At 41.0% G+C, this 19132-nt stretch overlaps 1 protein-coding gene across 2 annotated transcripts; it reads left to right on the plus strand.

The window, feature by feature from the left end:
- The first annotated feature begins 754 nt into the window (after nt 1–754).
- On the plus strand, nt 755–18250 carry LOC106591325 (protein NDRG1). 2 transcript variants are annotated; one of them, XM_045719262.1, is made up of 13 exons: nt 755–875; nt 1869–1976; nt 2376–2417; nt 3569–3674; nt 4020–4140; nt 8955–9017; nt 10447–10507; nt 11238–11324; nt 11935–11991; nt 12112–12278; nt 15653–15752; nt 15940–16027; nt 17468–18250. In XM_045719262.1, the coding sequence occupies exons 1-13, from the start codon at nt 864–866 to the stop codon at nt 17674–17676; spliced, it is 1221 nt and encodes a 406-aa protein (XP_045575218.1). In that variant the 5' UTR covers nt 755–863; the 3' UTR covers nt 17677–18250. The 2 variants fall into 2 exon arrangements, with proteins under 2 accessions (XP_045575218.1, XP_045575219.1); XM_045719263.1 differs by having other exon boundaries at nt 841–875; nt 2376–2456.
- The last annotated feature ends 882 nt before the right edge of the window (nt 18251–19132 follow it).

A 19132-nucleotide genomic window follows, 5' to 3' on the forward strand; every position in this document is an offset into this window, starting at 1 on the left:
GCAGGGTATACGGCTGTGTCCCAAATGGCGCCCTACACTCTTAGAAAAAAAGGAACTATCTAGAACCTGAAAGGGTTCTTCGGCTGTCCCCATAGAACCCTTTGAAGACCCCTTTTTGGTTCCAGGTAGAACCTGTTCGGTTCCAGGTAAAACTCTTTTGGGTTCCATGGATTGTAGGACCCTTTCCACAGAGACAGCCGAAGAACCCTGTTGTGTGTTCCCTTGATAGTGCTTGGACTTTTGATCAGGGCCCATCACTATGTAGAGAATAGGGTGCCATTTGTCTCGCTGCCCCAGGACATGAACAGTTTGTTGTGAGCAGTTTATGACATGTGAATGATTAAAACGGTGAGGAGTAGATTGTGATTGTTGTGATGTAACCCTCTCACATGTTGTTTCAACCTGTAAATCTGGGTTAGAGTGATACCCATGGAGAGGCTTAGCATACATAGGCTTACCATTTCTTTCATAACCCGCCTATAGTTGTATTAATCTGAACATTATATAGCCTACTGTAGGCTATGCACCTATATTTTGAGTTGTTTGCATTGAGCACCACATATTTGATGTAAAATACACTATAGGGCAGGCTATACTATCCAAATTAGAAACCAGTCATATGATTAAAAAACACTAGGTCATCATGATGAGGCTTGGTCAAAGGGATTTGCCTTTCATTTGAACTGGCAGACTATGATGACCATTATGACAACCAGATATTCCAAACTCTTTGTGACGTCTGAATGAATGTTTATTAGGCTATGTGTCTCTGTCAGAGTTGCCAAGGAAACAATTGAGGAAGTTAAGAATCTTGGTGCCTTTTCGATTTTCAACCAACACATCCGTACCATCGACCGAGCGTCATGTCTAGGAAGGTGGGTATGTGTCACTGAGGTATAAAGAACGGGTATGCGTATGTATATGATGATGATGATGAGATGATGAGATACTGGCAGGTAGTAGTGATGATGGGTCCTTATTTTGGCTCCCTGATTTGCATACTGCTTATTGAGCTAAAAATGTTTTCCTAAAGACAGTGAATCTTCACTGCAAAAAAACTATAAATAGTCGGGAGAGCGTGTCAATCTGGTCATTTCTTTGCAGGCCATCTAATAATTTGGCCAGGTAAAAATGTACTTGATCTGACATAATGGTAACCTACCTTTTGTGCTTTACATTGGATATTCGCACCTTTTTCATGGTTCTAGGTCGATTTTGAAGAATTTTGAACGAATAGCTGTTTGAGAGACAAATGAACCGGTTCTTTTACGTGAACGGAGACAAATGAGCCAGCTCACTGAAAAGACTCTGAATGCCCGTCACAAGCCGAAAGTCGCTCATGCGCCGGAAACTTTTGCGCGCTCACACGTGCGCAATGGCTGACAAACATCAGGATGTGTAGTAGGCTACCCTTTTAGCTAATTCATAAAATAAACCCAGTGTAAATAAACACATTTGCTGTAATCTGTTCACTGATACACTGACACATATGGTCCGCAACATCATGGCAAATGGGTGTTATGGCAAATGCCACTTGAACAGATGCTGCTTGATGCTTCCGTTGGTTGACATGGGCAAATAAGCCTACAGCAGCGTTACAGAATAATGCAGCCAATTTAATACCTAAATCCCCACTGTATAACAAATCCTTTGCTATCAATTTAAAATGTTAAATTGATGTTTATTTTATATGTTGGTTAATGGTTTCCTTAGGCTTCTTCCCAAACTGCACCCTATTACCAATGAAGTGCACAACTTTTGACCAGAGACCATTTGGCCCTGGTCAAAAGTAGTGCACTATATAGGGAATAGGGTGCCAGTTGGGAAGTAACTATGAGTATTTTGTGCAACGTTTTTTTTTTCAACAGGGTGCTCATCAACATCAACAGGCTTCTCAGCAGATCCCCTCTTTGGTGGAGCTGGATGAGGTTGACCTGGAGGAAAATGAGGCGCAGGTCAACGTTAACCTACTTCCTGTGAGTCGTTTAGTTTTTTATACACCTGGAAAGTTCTGGATATCAGTTTAGATTGAATGGTGCACAGGTCATTCAAAATACATAGGCAGGAATAAAACATTCAGAACAATTATATAGGGTGCCATTTGGGACGAAGACTGAAGTTTCTTAAAACCGTACTGTTGCAGATTATACAAAGATCTCATATGTTACCCTATTCCCTTTCTAGTGCATGACTTTTGACCAGGGCCAATAATGCTCTGGTCAAAAGTTGTACTCTCTAGGTTATCATTAAGGATAGACTCTCTATCTTTTTCTGTTGATGCCCATTTTGATAAAACAGACTTTAACACCTCACTCCAACAAGTTGATTTATGGGTAGTCTGTGGTTAATGAGATTGATTTTGTCTTGTCCTTCAGGGGCTGACAGGGGCAGTTACTAGACTTATGGTTGGCTTTAGGGTACGTATCAACACCTAAAACATATGGATTTACATCATGGTAAGTAACAGCTGCAAGTAGGTTGGTGCTCTGTAACAATGTACCAGTTATGTACAGTATGTAACTACACAGAATGTAAAGAAGGACTAATTGATGAAGAGAAAACCCTGTGCAGAGCAGTGTGGTTTTGGTAGGAACAACTTGTTCATGGGTGTTAGGGTAGGTTAAATATTTTTATTTTACTAGGCAAGTCAGTTAAAAACAAATTCTTATTTTCAATGACGGCCTAGTTCAGGGGTAGAACAACAGATTTTTCCCTTGTCAGCTCAGGGATTCGATCTAGCAACCTTTTAGTTACAAGTCCAACACACTAACCACTAGGCTACCTGCCGCCCCAGTATTCTAAATGTACTGGGTGAGGTAGGAGCTGACATAGGAGCAGGTGTCCTGGTTAGAGGATAAGGAGAGAGACTTGAGGTTGCGTTTTAGAGAGTCTATGCTCCCGTTTATTTGTTCTTCTTTAAATCATAATCCATTCAGTTTCCATTACTGACTTGTTTGTGTGGTTGGATACTGTGAGGCACAGATAACAGAAATAAAAGGATAAACACAGGAGAGTTCTTCACAACTGCACGGGTTATTTGGCTCTGAACTAAAAGACAAAGGAACTCCGCTATTTAACAAATGAAATGGGTTGCAGGTGTACACAGAGCATAGAGATGTATAGAGATCTCTAATGCCCAAAATCCTGAATAACATGGGCAGCGCCATTGAACACTAATACGTAGAGACCTCTACACATCTCTATGGCTTAGCCTGTTAACTAAAGAGTGTGAGAAAAATGACAGCCTTTTCTACAATGGGACCACATTGGTTGGTGGCACCTTAATTGGGGAGAACGGGGTCGTGGTAATGACTGGAGCGGAATCAGTGGAATGGTATCAAATACATCAAACACATGGTTCGATGCCATTCCATTTGCGCAGGGTCAGCCATTATTATGAGCTGTCCGTACTTGGCCTATCCACAGGGGTTACTTGAAAAGCTTACTGGTAAAATGCACGAGGTAATCCGGGCAAAGCAAAATTCAGTTGGTGGTACAGTAACCGAAAAGGGTTGGGAACAGTTATAGTTGTGGGGTTTGTGTAACCAAAGTTGTTTTGTCATGGCAGGAGGATGACGTGGAGACTCAGTTTGGACAGGTCCACTGCACCATGAAGGGGGTTCCCAAGGGCAGCCGCCCCGTCATCATGACCTTCCATGATATTGGACTGAACTGTATGTTTTGTTGTTGTTGTGAGAGAGCCCTGTCTGGGCTATCCAGTTGATCTTAAGTTTAGTTTATTGTTATTGTGCACATCTGGCTAAGAGCTAAGTTCCATTCCATATTGATATGCATCTAAACCAGTGAGTGCACAGCGCTTTGATGACAAACAGAACTTTAAGCAAATTACTTGTTTTTAATATGTTAATTCAGGCTTGCATGTCATGATCTGTGTACAGTCCCATATGGTTGTTCTATTCAATTCAATGTCAATTTCAAAAGCAACAATGCACAATAAAAAATAAAAAACATTTAGGAGCACTTGGCTGAACTTGTCTTATATTCTCCTGTGTGTCTAGACAAGTCGTGCTTCAACCCCCTGTTCAGCCACGAGGACATGCAGGAGATCATGAGGCACTTTGCCGTGTGCCACGTTGATGCCCCTGGGCAGCATGAGGGTGCCTCCACTCTCTCCACTGAGTGAGTGACCAGTGCCAACCTCAATTAGCAGCATGAATTTGTGCTTTGCAGGGGGGTTATTGAGTTGAAGATTCTCTGGTGGTTGCCGTCCTCAGTGTACCATGAAAATGAATAGAAACAAATTAGTCAGATCCAATGATTTCACATGGCACAGATCCCATCTGTTGTTAGTCTTAGTGAACACTGGGATTTAGACCCATCTGTTGTTAGCCTTAGTGGAGACTGGGATCTAGTCCCATCTGTTGTTAGTGGAGACTGGGATCTAGTCCCATCTGTTGTTAGTGGACACTGGGATTTAGTCCCATCTGTTGTTAGTGGACACTGGGATCTAGTCCCATCTGTTGTTAGTGAACACTGGGATCTAGTCCCACCTGTTGTTAGTCTTAGTGGACACTGGGATCTAGTCCCATCTGTTAGTGGACACTGGGATTTAGTCCCATCTGTTGTTAGTGAACACTGGGATCTTGTCCCATTTGTTGTTAGTGGAGACTGGGATCTAGTCCCATCTGTTGTTAGTGTTAGTGAACACTGGGATCTAGTCCCATCTGTTGTTAGTGGACACTAGGATCTAGTCCCATCTGTTGTTAGTGAACACTGGGATCTAGTCCCATCTGTTGTTAGTGAACACTGGGATCTAGTCCCATCTGTTGTTAGTGGAGGCTGGGATCTAGTCCCATCTGTTGTTACTGGACACTGGAATTTAGTCCCATCTGTTGTTAGTCTTAGTGGACACTGGGATCTAGTCCCATCTGTTGTTAGTCTTAGTGGACACTGGGATCTAGTCCCATCTGTTGTTAGTGGACACTGAGATCTAGTCCCATCTGTTACTGGACACTGGGATTTAGTCCCATCTGTTGTTAGTGAACCCTGGGATCGAGTCTCATCTGTTGTTAGTAGAAACTGGGATCTAGTCCCATCTGTTGTTAGTAAACGCTGGGATCTTGTCCCACCTGTTGTTAGTCTTAGTGGACACTGGGATCTAGTCCCATCTGTTAGTGGACACTGGGATTTAGTCCCATCTGTTGTTAGTGAACACTGGGACCTAGTCTCATCTGTTGTTAGTAGACACTGGGATCTAGTCCCATCTGTTGTTAGTAAACGCTGGGATCTTGTCCCTTTGTTGTTAGTGGAGACTGGGATCTAGTCCCATCTGTTGTTAGTGAACACTGGGATCTAGTCCCATCTGTTGTTAGTCTTAGTGGACACTGGGATCTAGTCCCATCTGTTAGTGGACACTGGGATTTAGTCCCATCTGTTGTTAGTGAACACTGGGATCTTGTCCCATTTGTTGTTAGTGGAGACTGGGATCTAGTCCCATCTGTTGTTAGTGTTAGTGAACACTGGGATCTAGTCCCATCTGTTGTTAGTGGACACTAGGATCTAGTCCCATCTGTTGTTAGTGAGCACTGGGATCTAGTCCCATCTGTTGTTAGTGTACCATGAAAATGAATAGAAACAAATTAGTCAGATCCAATGATTTCACATGGCACAGATCCCATCTGTTGTTAGTCTTAGTGGACACTGGGATTTAGTCCCATCTGTTGTTATCCTTAGTGGAGACTGGGATCTAGTCCCATCTGTTGTTAGTGGAGACTGGGATCTAGTCCCATCTGTTGTTAGTGGACACTGGGATTTAGTCCCATCTGTTGTTAGTGGACACTGGGATCTAGTCCCATCTGTTGTTAGTGAACCCTGTGATCTAGTCTCATCTGTTGTTAGTGAACACTGGCATCTAGTCCTACCTGTTGTTAGTCTTAGTGGACACTGGGATCTAGTCCCATCTGTTAGTGGACACTGGGATTTAGTCCCATCTGTTGTTAGTGAACACTGGGATCTTGTCCCATTTGTTGTTAGTGGAGACTGGGATCTAGTCCCATCTGTTGTTAGTGTTAGTGAACACTGGGATCTAGTCCCATCTGTTGTTAGTGGACACTAGGATTTAGTCCCATCTGTTGTTAGTGAACACTGGGATCTAGTCCCATCTGTTGTTAGTGAACACTGGGATCTAGTCCCATCTGTTGTTAGTGGAGGCTGGGATCTAGTCCCATCTGTTGTTACTGAACACTGGAATTTAGTCCCATCTGTTGTTAGTCTTAGTGGACACTGGGATCTAGTCCCATCTGTTGTTAGTCTTAGTGGACACTGGGATCTAGTCCCATCTGTTGTTAGTGGACACTGAGATCTAGTCCCATCTCTTAGTGGACACTGGGATTTAGTCCCATCTGTTGTTAGTGAACCCTGGGATCGAGTCTCGTCTGTTGTTAGTAGACACTGGGATCTAGTCCCACCTGTTGTTAGTCTTAGTGGACACTGGGATCTAGTCCCATCTGTTAGTGGACACTGGGATTTAGTCCCATCTGTTGTTAGTGAACACTGGGACCTAGTCTCATCTGTTGTTAGTAGACACTGGGATCTAGTCCCATCTGTTGTTAGTAAACGCTGGGATCTTGTCCCTTTGTTGTTAGTGGAGACTGGGATCTAGTCCCATCTGTTGTTAGTGAACACTGGGATCTAGTCCCATCTGTTGTTAGTGGACACTGGGATCTAGTCCCATCTGTTGTCAGTGAACACTGGGATCTAGTCCCATCTGTTGTTAGTGAACACTGGGATCTAGTCCCATCTGTTGTTAGTGGAGACTGGGATCTAGTCCCATCTGTTGTTAGTGGACACTGGGATTTAGTCCCATCTGTTGTTAGTCTTAGTGGACACTGGGATCTAGTCCCATTTGTTGTTAGTGGAGACTGGGATCTAGTCCCATCTGTTGTTAGTGAACACTGGGATCTAGTCCCATCTGTTGTTAGTGAACCCTGGTATCTAGTCCCATCTGTTGTTAATGAACACTGGGATCTAGTCCCATCTGTTGTTAGTGGAGACTGGGATCTCGTCCCATCTGTTGCTGGTGGACACTGGGATCTAGTCCCATCTGTTGTTAGTGGACACTGACATCTATTCCCATCTGTTAGTGGACACTGGGATTTAGTCCCATCTGTTGTTAGTGAACACTGGGACCTAGTCCCATCTGTTGTTAGTGGACACTGGGTTTTAGTCCCATCTGTTGTCAGTGTTGGTGGACACTGGGATCTAGTCCCATCTGTTGTCAGTGTTGGTGGACACTGTGATCTAGTCCCATCTGTTGTTAGTGAACACTGGGATCTAGTCCCATCTGTTGTTAGTGGACACTGGGTTTTAGTCCCATCTGTTGTTAGTGGACACTGGGTTTTAGTCCCATCTGTTGTTAGTGGACACTGGGTTTTAGTCACATTTGTTGTTAGTGAACACTGGGATCTAGTCCCATCTGTTGTTAGTGTTGATAATTGATGTTATTCTTCAATAACACAAACTACAAAGCAGATCAGGGGGAGAAAAATAGGTTTATTTGAGAAGGACAAATCAAACATGTTATGCTGAGAGTTAGATGTTCAGTCTCCCCTGTCCTCAGCTTTTCTCCGCTGAACAAAGGAACAGGATGCCATTTATAACCCCCCACTCTAGCCTGGGGTTGACCAATCAGAAGTCCTTGCAGTACAACTTGGCCAATGGCCAAATAACAAGTATCCTGCTCCCAAGTCAATGTACAGACCAATGAAAACGTGACACACGTAGCTCTGAGTTCAGGAGTGACATTCCACAGATTCTAAACAGATGTTGAACTGAAAACCAACTCCTATTGATCATTAACTCTAGTCCTCTCGTCCTCTGCGTTGTGTATTTATCTTCAAAATATTATTATATTAGTGAACACTGGGATCTAATCCCATCTGTTGTTAGTCTTAGTGGACACTGGGATCTAGTCCCATCTGTTGTTAGTGGACACTGAGATCTAGTCCCATCTGTTAGTGGACACTGGGATTTAGTCCCATCTGTTGTTAGTGAACACTGGGATCTAGTCTTATCTGTTGTTAGTGATCACTGGGATCTAGTACCATCTGTTGTTAGTCTTAGTGGACACTGGGATCTAGTCCCATCTGTTGTTAGTGAACACTGGGATCTAGTCCCATCTGTTGTTAGTGGACACTAGGATCTAGTCCCATCTGTTGTCAGTGGACACTGGGTTTTAGTCCCATCTGTTGTTAATGGACACTGGGATCTAGTCCCATCTGTTGTCAGTGTTAGTGGACACTGGGATCTAGTCCCATCTGTTGTTAGTGAACACTGGGATCTAGTCCCATCTGTTGTTAGTGGACACTGGATTTTAGTCCCATCTGTTGTTTGTGGACACTGGGATATAGTCCCATCTGTTGTCAGTGTTAGTGGACACTGGGATCTAGTCCCATCTGTTGTTAGTGAACACTGGGATCTTGTCCCATCTGTTGTTAGTGGACACTGGGTTTTAGTCCCATCTGTTATTAGTGTTAGCGGACAGCAGGACTAAGAGCAGCTGCCTGCCATGCTAATCCACTGTCACATGGCACCTGGTCCACAAGACTCTTAAACAGTCAACATCGGGGACTGGGTCACTGCTAGGCTACTGTAGGTCACTCTACCTGAATGTCCAGGTAGAAGAAGTATCCAGTGAGAAAAGAGATGATATTCACAGGGTAGAAATACAGTGAAAAGGCACCAACAGATAATAACAAATGGATGATACATTTATTTGAAACATGTCAACAACAACAACATGTTTGAGAGACTAGTTTGACACAATAACATTATGCGGCACCCAAATGGCACCCTATTCCCTATATTGTGCACTACCTACAAGTAGTGCACTATAAAGGGAATAGGGTGCCATTTAGGACACATCCATGACTTGTATCATGTTAGTGATGATGAGGAGCACTTGAGGTAACTTGTGTTCTGGTCTTGCGCTGCAGGTACACCTACCCCTCTATGGACCAGCTCTCTGAGACTCTCCCTCAGGTCCTCAAGCACTTTCGGTAAATCACAAATCAACGTTTATTCGTCATATACACAGTTTACAGCAGGTATAAACGGTGCAGCTAAATGTGTACTGACAAGCTCCCGCAACAGTGCAGTCCAAAATCAATATAAATATTATTTAATATATACACTACCGTTCAAAAGAGTATCTGGAGCATCAACATTTGTGGGTTCGATTACAGGCTCAAAATGGCCAGAAACAAAGACCTTTCTTCTGAAACTCATCTGTCTATTCTTGTTCTGAGAAATGAAGGCTATTCCATGCCAGAAATTGCCAAGAAACTGAAGATCTCGTATAACGCTGTGTACTACTCCCTTCACAGAACAGAGCAAACTGGCTCTAACCAGAAAATAAAGAGGAGTGGGAGGCCCCTGTACACAACTGAGCAAGAGGACAACTACATTAGAGTGTCTAGTTTGAGAAACAGACGCCTCACACGTCCTCAACTGGCAGCTTCATTAAATAGTACCCTCAAAACACCCGTCTCAACGTCAACAGTGAAGAGGCAACTCCAGGATGCTGGCCTTCCTGGCAGCGTTGCAAAGGAAAAAGCCATATCTCAGACTGGCCAATAAAAACAAAATATTAAGATGGGCAAAATAACACAGACACTGGACAGAGGAACTCTGCCTAGAAGGCCAGCTCTATCTATTCTGGTTAGAGCCAGTTTCGCTGTTCTGTGAAGGGAGGAGTACGAGATCTTCAGTTTCTTGGCATTTTTTCGTATGGAATAGCCTTCATTTCTCAGAACAAGAATAGACCGATGAGTTTCAGATGAAAGGTCTTTGATTCTGGCCATTTTGAGCCTGAACCCACAAATGCTGATGCTCAAGATACTCAACTAGTGTAAAGAAGGCCAGCTTCTTTAATCAGAACAATTTTCAGCTGTGCTAACATAATTGCAAAAGGGTTTTCTAATGATCAATTAGCCTTTTAAAATGATAAACTTGGATTAGCTAACATAACGTGCCATTGGAACACAGGAGTGATGGTTGCTGATAATGGGCCTCTGTACGCCTATATAGATATTCCATAAAAAATCTGCTGTTTCCAGCTACAATAGTCATTTACAACATTAACAATGTCTACACTGTATTTCTGATCAATTTGATGTTATTTTAATGGACAACAAATGTGCTTTTCTTTCAAAAACAAGGACATTTCTTAGTGACCCCAAACTGTTAAACGGTAGTGTATATTTAACCTTTATTTAACTTGGCAAGATTTCCCTTATGATTGATTTGTTTTACAATTGAGAAACACCTGTTTTAATAAATGCTTTCAAGTGTTACCCTACGGGATCAAAAACACATTTATTATGTGGATAACTAAATATAAATGAAATTACATTCACATAGAGGTTTACATCCTCTTCCTATTAGAAGCTTCAAACTCCCATCAAACCTCTTCTTGTTTCCGTTCAGGTTTAAGAGTATCATTGGACTGGGCAGCGGTGCTGGTGCCTACGTCCTCGCTAAATTTGCTGTGAGTGGATTTTATGTTGTTGTTGAACTCTTCTGTTTTTGTTAAATTGAACAGCCATAATTTAACTAGGATTTAAACCCAGTAAAAGTCCTTCAACATACCACAGTGTTGATACTGACAACACAATCTTGATCATTTTTATTGCCAAGCAAATCAAATGAAATTTTATTGGTCACATACACATGGTTAGCAGATGTTATTGGTCACATACACATGGTTAGCAGATGTTATTGCGAGCGTAGCGAAATGCTTGTGCTTCTAGTTCAGACCGTGCAGCAATATCTAACATGTAATCTGACAATTCCACAACAACTACCTAATACACACAAATCTATGTAAAGGAATGGAATAAGAATATATACAGTACATATAAATATATGGATGAGCAATGACAGAGCGCATAGGCAAGATGCAATAGATGGTATAAAATACAGTATATACATATGAGATGAGTAATGCAAGATATGTAAACATGATTAAAGTGGCATTATTAAAGTGTCTTTTGGAATGTTATTTTGTTTGTACACATCTACACTGTTCTGTACTGTACAGACACTGAATAGCCTGTGTGATGGTTATCCTCAAGTTAGACTAACCACTGAAACAATGAAGCTTATAGTAGATATCACAACAAAGTTAATGTTGTGGTTGTTTCCTGCTCTCTGAATCCTAAATATGTCCCAAATGGGTTGTGCTATGTTCTTCATTTCTTTATTCTTCCTGTCTACAGCTGAACCATCCAGATAAGGTTGAGGGACTTGTTCTCATCAACATCAATGCACGTGCCGAGAGCGTGATAGATTCACTTACACACAAGGTAGCATAGCATAGCATAACTAACATAGCATAGCATGACTAACATAACATAGCATGACTAACATAACATAGCATAACATAACATAATTAACATAGCATATCATAACTAACATAGCATAGCATAACTAACATAACATAGCATAATTAACATAGCATAGCATAACTAACATAACATAGCATAACATAACATAATTAACATAGCATAGCATGACTAACATAACAGAGCATAGCATAACTAGCGTAACATAGCATAGCATAACTAACATAACATAGCACAGCATAACTAACAGAGCAAAGCATACCATAGCATAATTAACATAACATAGCATAACTAACATAACTAACAAGGTTAAGTGCTTTTGAAAATGTAAATAAAAGAATATGCAAGATCTGTATTTGGTTTTTATTATTATTAAGACCCTCCAACATAACAATCCACATTGTGCGTCTTTCAGGCTAAGCTCATGGTGACATGCTGATTTACTCTGATAGAGTTAAATTCTTAGGGGATTATGTAGAAATATGCTTTAATGTCCTTTGTGTTTGCTCAGAGCCTGGCTTGGAGGAGCCTGCACACACCACTGTAAACTCCCAACTCTCTCTCTGTTCAGATGACTGGCTGGATCCAAGCACTGCCTGATCATGTTCTAAACCACATGTTTGGAAAGGTAAGGGTTAGATAGAAACAGGAACTATAGTAGCACTAACACCTTAACTATGTTATAATGCATTATAAGTATGTACATCATAGAAAGCGTTACCATTGAGATTTGTTCTTTGCGCAATAGGAGGAGATCCAGAACAACCCTGATCTGATCGCCACATACCGCAACCACATCACCAATGATGTCAACCAGTCCAACCTGGCCCAGTTCTTCAAGTCCTACCAGAGCCGCAGGGGCCTGGAGATCGAGAGGCCTGTCCCAAGGGGAAACATTAACGCCAGAACTCTGAAGTACGTCACACGGACCGACTCAGCATCAGGACCCGGACTCTTACCTGGCCACATGACTTGACTAGGGAAACTCAGGGCCCTAGCTACTCATGATCCTTTCAGTTATGATATTGACTACGAGTATTAGTTATAATATTGACTACGGTATTAGTTATGATATTGACTACGAGTTTTAGTTATGATATTGACTATGAGTTTTAGTTATGATATTGACTTCGAGTATTAGTTATGATATTGACTACGGTATTAGTTATGATATTGACTACGAGTATTAGTTATGATATTGACTACGAGTTTTAGTTATGATATTGACTATGAGTTTTAGTTATGATATTGACTACGGTATTAGTTATGATATTGACTATGAGTTTTAGTTATGATATTGACTACGAGTATTAGTTATGATATTGACTATGAGTTTTAGTTATGATATTGACTGAGTATTAGTTATGATATTGACTACGAGTATTAGTTATGATATTGACTACGAGTATTAGTTATGATATTGACTATGAGTTTTAGTTATGATATTGACTACGAGTATTAGTTATGATATTGACTACGAGTATTAGTTATGATATTGACTACGAGTATTAGTTATGATATTGACTATGAGTTTTAGTTATGATATTGACTACGAGTATTAGTTATGATATTGACTATGAGTTTTAGTTATGATATTGACTACGAGTATTAGTTATGATATTGACTACGAGTATTAGTTATGATATTGACTATGAGTATTAGTTATGCTATTGACTGAGTATTATTTATGATATTGACTACGAGTTTTAGTTATGATATTGACTACGAGTATTATTTATGGTATTGACTACGAGTATTAGTTATGATATTGACTACGAGTATTAGTTATGATATTGACTATGAGTTTTAGTTATGATATTGACTACGAGTATTAGTTATGATATTGACTACGAGTATTAGTTATGATATTGACTATGAGTTTTAGTTATGATATTGACTATGAGTTTTAGTTATGATATTGACTACGAGTATTAGTTATGATATTGACTACGAGTATTAGTTATGATATTGACTACGAGTATTAGTTATGATATTGACTATGAGTTTTAGTTATGATATTGACTCGAGTATTAGTTATGCCTATTGACTGAGTATTAGTTATGATATTGACTACGAGTTTTAGTTATGATATTGACTACGAGTATTAGTTATGATATTGACTACGAGTATTAGTTATGATATTGACTATGAGTATTAGTTATGATATTGACTACGAGTATTAGTTATTATATTGACTGAGTATTATTTATGATATTGACTATGAGTTTTATTTATGATATTGACTACGAGTATGTCACGTCCTGACCATAGAAAGCTTTTATTTTCTATGGTAGAGTAGGTCAGGGCGTGACAGGGGGTTTTGTCTAGTTTATTTATTTCTATGTTGGTTCTAGTTAATTTTTTCTATGTTGGGGTTTTGTATGATTCCCAATTAGAGGCAGCTGGTTATCATTGTCTCTAATTGGAGATCATATTTAAGTTGTTGTTTTTCCCACTAGGTTTTGTGGGAGATTATTTTGAATTAGTGTATGTTGCACGTCTTCGTCACGGTTTGTTGTTTTTGTTTATTAGTTTATTGTATGTATTGCATAGTTTCACAGATAAATAAAGATGTGGAACGATACACACGCTGCACTTTGGTCCGCTCCTTTATACAACAAAAGTGACAGAGTATTAGTTATGATATTGACTGAGTATTAGTTATGATATTGACTGAATATTAGTTATGATATTGACTATGGGTTTTAGTTATGATATTGACTGAGTATTAGTTATGGTATTGACCATCAGTATTAGTTATGGTATTGACTACGAGTATTAGTTATGATATTGACCATCAGTATTAGTTATGGTATTGACCATCAGTATTAGTTATGGTATTGACCATCAGTATTAGTTATGGTATTGACTACGAGTATTAGTTATGGTATTGACCATCAGTATTAGTTATGATATTGACCATCAGTTTTAGTTATGGTATTGACCATCAGTATTAGTTATGGTATTGACCATCAGTATTAGTTATGGTATTGACCATCAGTATTAGTTATGGTATTGACCATCAGTATTAGTTATGGTATTGACCATCTGTATTAGTTATGGTATTGACCATCACTATTAGTTATGCTATTGACCATCAGTATTAGTTATGATATTGACCATCAGTATTAGTTATGATATTGACCATCAGTATTAGTTATGGTATTGACCATCAGTATTAGTTATGGTATTGACTGAGTATTAGTTATGGTATTGACCATCAGTATTAGTTATGGTATTGACCATCAGTATTAGTTATGGTATTGAGCATCAGTATTAGTTATGGTATTGACCGTCAGTATTAGTTATGGTATTGACCGTCAGTATTAGTTATGGTATTGACCATCAGTATTAGTTATGATATTGGCCATCAGTATTAGTTATGATATTAACCATCAGTATTAGTTATGGTATTGACCGTCAGTATTAGTTATGGTATTGACCATCAGTATTAGTTATGGTATTGACCATCAGTATTAGTTATGGTATTGACCATCAGTATTAGTTATGGTATTGACCATCAGTATTAGTTATGGTATTGACCATCAGTATTAGTTATGGTATTGACCATCAGTATTAGTTATGATATTGACTACGAGTATTAGTTATGGTATTGACCATCAGTATTAGTTATGATATTGACCATCAGTATTAGTTATGGTATTGACCATCAGTATTAGTTATGGTATTGACCATCAGTATTAGTTATGGTATTGGCCATCAGTATTAGTTATGGTATTGACTGAGTATTAGTTATGATATTGACCATCAGTATTAGTTATGGTATTGACCATCAGTATTAGTTATGGTATTGACCATCAGTATTAGTTATGGTATTGACCATCAGTATTAGTTATGGTATTGACCATCAGTATTAGTTATGGTATTGACCATCAGTATTAGTTATGGTATTGAGCATCAGTATTAGTTATGGTATTGACCATCAGTATTAGTTATGGTATTGACCATCAGTATTAGTTATGGTATTGACTATGGGTTTTAGTTATGATATTGACTACGAGTATTAGTTATGATATTGACCGTCAGTATTAGTTATGATATTGACCATCAGTATTAGTTATGATATTGACCGTCAGTATTAGTTATGGTATTGACCATCAGTATTAGTTATGGTATTGACCATCAGTATTAGTTATGGTATTGACCATCTGTATTAGTTATGGTATTGACCATCAGTATTAGTTATGGTATTGAGCATCAGTATTAGTTATGATGTTGACTATGAACATTATTAGTTAAGTAGCTAATTAACCTGCTGACTCCTGCAGGTGCCCTGCTCTGTTGGTGGTGGGAGACAGCTCCCCTGCAGTCGAGGCTGTGGTCGAGAGCAACGCAAAGCTTAACCCAACACAGACCACACTGCTCAAGGTGAGTTTAATGTGTGGCTCAGACAGAAGTAACACTTAATATTACTCTCAAAAGTACTTTGTAAGTAAAGATCCGGAACTACAATGTCATTGACCATCCAAGAACAATACATGTGATTGATAGTGAGAAAGGGTTAAGTTCAAATGACGGTTTTTCGGCCAATGATCTTTTGTCTCTGTCCAATCAGATGGCTGACTGTGGAGGACTTCCCCAGGTGAGCCAGCCTGGCAAACTGACAGAGGCCTTCAAGTACTTCATCCAGGGCATGGGTTACAGTAAGTCTCATGGGTTACAGTAAGTCTCATGGGTTACAGTAAGTCTCATGGGTTACAGTAAGTATCAGCTTAGGATAATGGATCTAATTGGACACAATGTTTCCACATTATCCCTGCACCCAAACACACAATGTTTCCACATTATCCCTGCACCCAAACACACAATGTTTCCACTAACCCTGCACCCACATTATCCCTGCACCCAAACACACAATGTTCCCACATTATCCCTGCACCCAAACACACAATGTTTCCACTAACCCTGCACCCAAACACACAATGTTTCCACTAACCCTGCACCCAAACACACAATGTGTCCACACTATCCCTGCACCCAAACACACAATGTGTCCACACTATCCCTGCACCCAAACACACATTTCCACTAACCCTGCACCCAAACACACAATGTTTCCACTAGCTCTGCACCCAAACACACAATGTTTCCACTAACTCTGCACCCAAACACACAATGTTTCCACTAACCCTGCACCCAAACACACAATGTTTCCACTAACCCTGCACCCAAACACACAATGTTTCCACACTATCCCTGCACCCAAACACACAATGTTTCCACTAACCCTGCACCCAAACACACAATGTTTCCACTAGCTCTGCACCCAAACACACAATGTTTCCACTAACTCTGCACCCAAACACACAATGTTTCCACTAACCCTGCACCCAAACACACAATGTTTCCACTAACCCTGCACCCAAACACACAATGTTTCCACACTATCCCTGCACCCAAACACACATTTCCACTATCCCTGCACCCAAACACACAATGTTTCCACACTATCCCTGCACCCAAACACACAATGTTTCCACTAACCCTGCACCCAAACACACAATGTTTCCACTAACCCTGCACCCAAACACACAATGTTTCCACTAACCCTGCACCCAAACACACAATGTTTCCACTCCACAGAAGCTGTTGTCAGCATGCACTGAGAGAGAACTGAAGAACAAGAACTAAAATGTAGCAACCAGCCTCCTGGTGTACCCAGACTATTCACTTTCTATGACACTGTTGATCATTGTTGTCCCCTCCACTAAGACCAGGGGCTCTATTCAAACTGTGTCGCTGAAGCGTTACAGATGCGCGTTAGAAATGTAAAGGTAATTTCCAGTTGAGGCGACGTACTGTGTGTAGCATTTACCATGAATGCCATCTCCGCTAATGTGGAAACATTGCCTTTAAATTTCAATCATGCTGTAACACGGAATTTCCGTGATACGGATAGAATAGAGCCCCCGGGCTCTGGTCAAAAGCAATGTTCTATATAGGGAATAGGGTGGAAGTGACAATCTATCTGCAGTATTAAAGCTGATCTACCCCCTAAACATTAAAAAAAGATGTATGCTATGCTAGTTATGCTATGTGATGTTAGTTATTCTATGCTAACTGTCTCTCCTTCCTTCCCTTAGTGTCCTCAGCCAGCATGACCAGACTGGTGAGGTCCCGCACCGCCTCAGGCTCCAGCATCGCCTCCTGCGACAGCAGCAGGAGCCGCTCTCACACCAACGACAACCAGCCTGCCCGGGAGCACACCGATGTGTCCATGGAGAATGTATCTAACAGCACCGTAGATCAGACCGTTGTCATGTCCAGCAGGAAGACTGAGGACGCCTGCTAGTGCCCTGGTCACTGAAAGGTCATAGGTTGTCTCCTAAATGGCTCCCTATTTCCTTTATAGTGCACTACTGTTGACGTCAAAAGTAGTGCACAATGTGGGAAATAGGGGAGCCATTTGGGACACAGCCCCAGTGTCCCTAAACCCTGACCTCATAACCCGTCCTGTCTACCCTACTGCCTGTGTTGCTGTTGACAACACACCTCATAACCCCTGTCCTGTCCTGTCTACCCTACTGCCTGTGTTGCTGCTGACAACAAACCTCATAACCCCTGTCCTGTCCTGTCTACCCTACTGCCTGTGTTGCTGCTGACAACAAACCTCATAACCCCTGTCCTGTCCTGTCTACCCTACTGCCTGTGTTGCTGCTGACAACAAACCTCATAACCCCTGTCCTGTCTACCCTACTGCCTGTGTTGCTGCTGACAACACACCTCATAACCCCTGTCCTGTCTACCCTACTGCCTGTGTTGCTGCTGACAATAAACCTCCTAACCCCTGTCCTGTCTACCCTACTGCCTGTGTTGCTGCTGACAACACACCTCATAACCCCTGTCCTGTCTACCCTACTGCCTGTGTTGCCGCTGACAATAAACCTCATAACCCCTGTCCTGTCCTGTCTACCCTACTGCCTGTGTTGCTGCTGACAACAAACCTCATAACCCCTGTCCTGTCCTGTCTACCCTACTGCCTGTGTTGCTGCTGACAACACACCTCATAACCCCTGTCCTGTCTACCCTACTGCTTGTGTTGCTGCTGACAACACACCTCCTAACCCCTGTCCTGTCTACCCTACTGCTTGTGTTGCTGCTGACAAACCTCATAACCCCTGTCCTGTCTACCCTACTGCCTGTGTTGCTGCTGACAACAAACCTCCTAACCCCTGTCCTGTCCTGTCTACCCTACTACCTGTGTTGCTGCTGACAACAAACCTCCTAACCCCTGTCCTGTCCTGTCTACCCTACTGCCTGTGTTGCTGCTGACAACAAACCTCCTAACCCCTGTCCTGTCTACCCTACTGCCTGTGTTGCTGCTGACAACAAACCTCATAACCCCTGTCCTGTCCTGTCTACCCTACTGCCTGTGTTGCTGCTGACAATAAACCACAACATACTGCTATGATACTGTCCTCTATCTGTACTCTGTTCTCACTGCATTGTGGGTAATAGAGTTTATACCCAACGGTTGTCATACTGTATGTCATTTCGGTGATATGTAATCTGTATGGATGTTCCTCTGTGGAAATAGTATCTCTGATATGTATTGTTTTTATGTCACAACAACCATAAACATGTAATGGACAGTTCTGATGTTAATGCCATCTGTGGCGATTGTCTGGCTGTTTTTAGATGATGGATCAAATTGACGACTCCCTATTTTTTTTTTTTTTTATAACATGAGATATCTGTAATACATAAAGAAATCATAATGACTAACTATCAGTGATCCTAGGATTTTG

This window comes from Salmo salar, chromosome ssa05 (genome assembly GCF_905237065.1).
Source record: "Salmo salar chromosome ssa05, Ssal_v3.1, whole genome shotgun sequence".
NCBI classification, from domain to species: domain Eukaryota; kingdom Metazoa; phylum Chordata; class Actinopteri; order Salmoniformes; family Salmonidae; genus Salmo; species Salmo salar.

What these genes read in the sequence shown, in the direction of transcription:
- LOC106591325 (XM_045719262.1), top strand. An exon ending in TCAACGTTAACCTACTTCCT is followed by an intron (nt 1,977 to 2,375) that starts GTGAGTCGTTTA and finishes CTTGTCCTTCAG; the next exon opens with GGGCTGACAGGGGCAGTTAC. An exon ending in ATTAACGCCAGAACTCTGAA is followed by an intron (nt 12,279 to 15,652) that starts GTACGTCACACG and finishes TGACTCCTGCAG; the next exon opens with GTGCCCTGCTCTGTTGGTGG.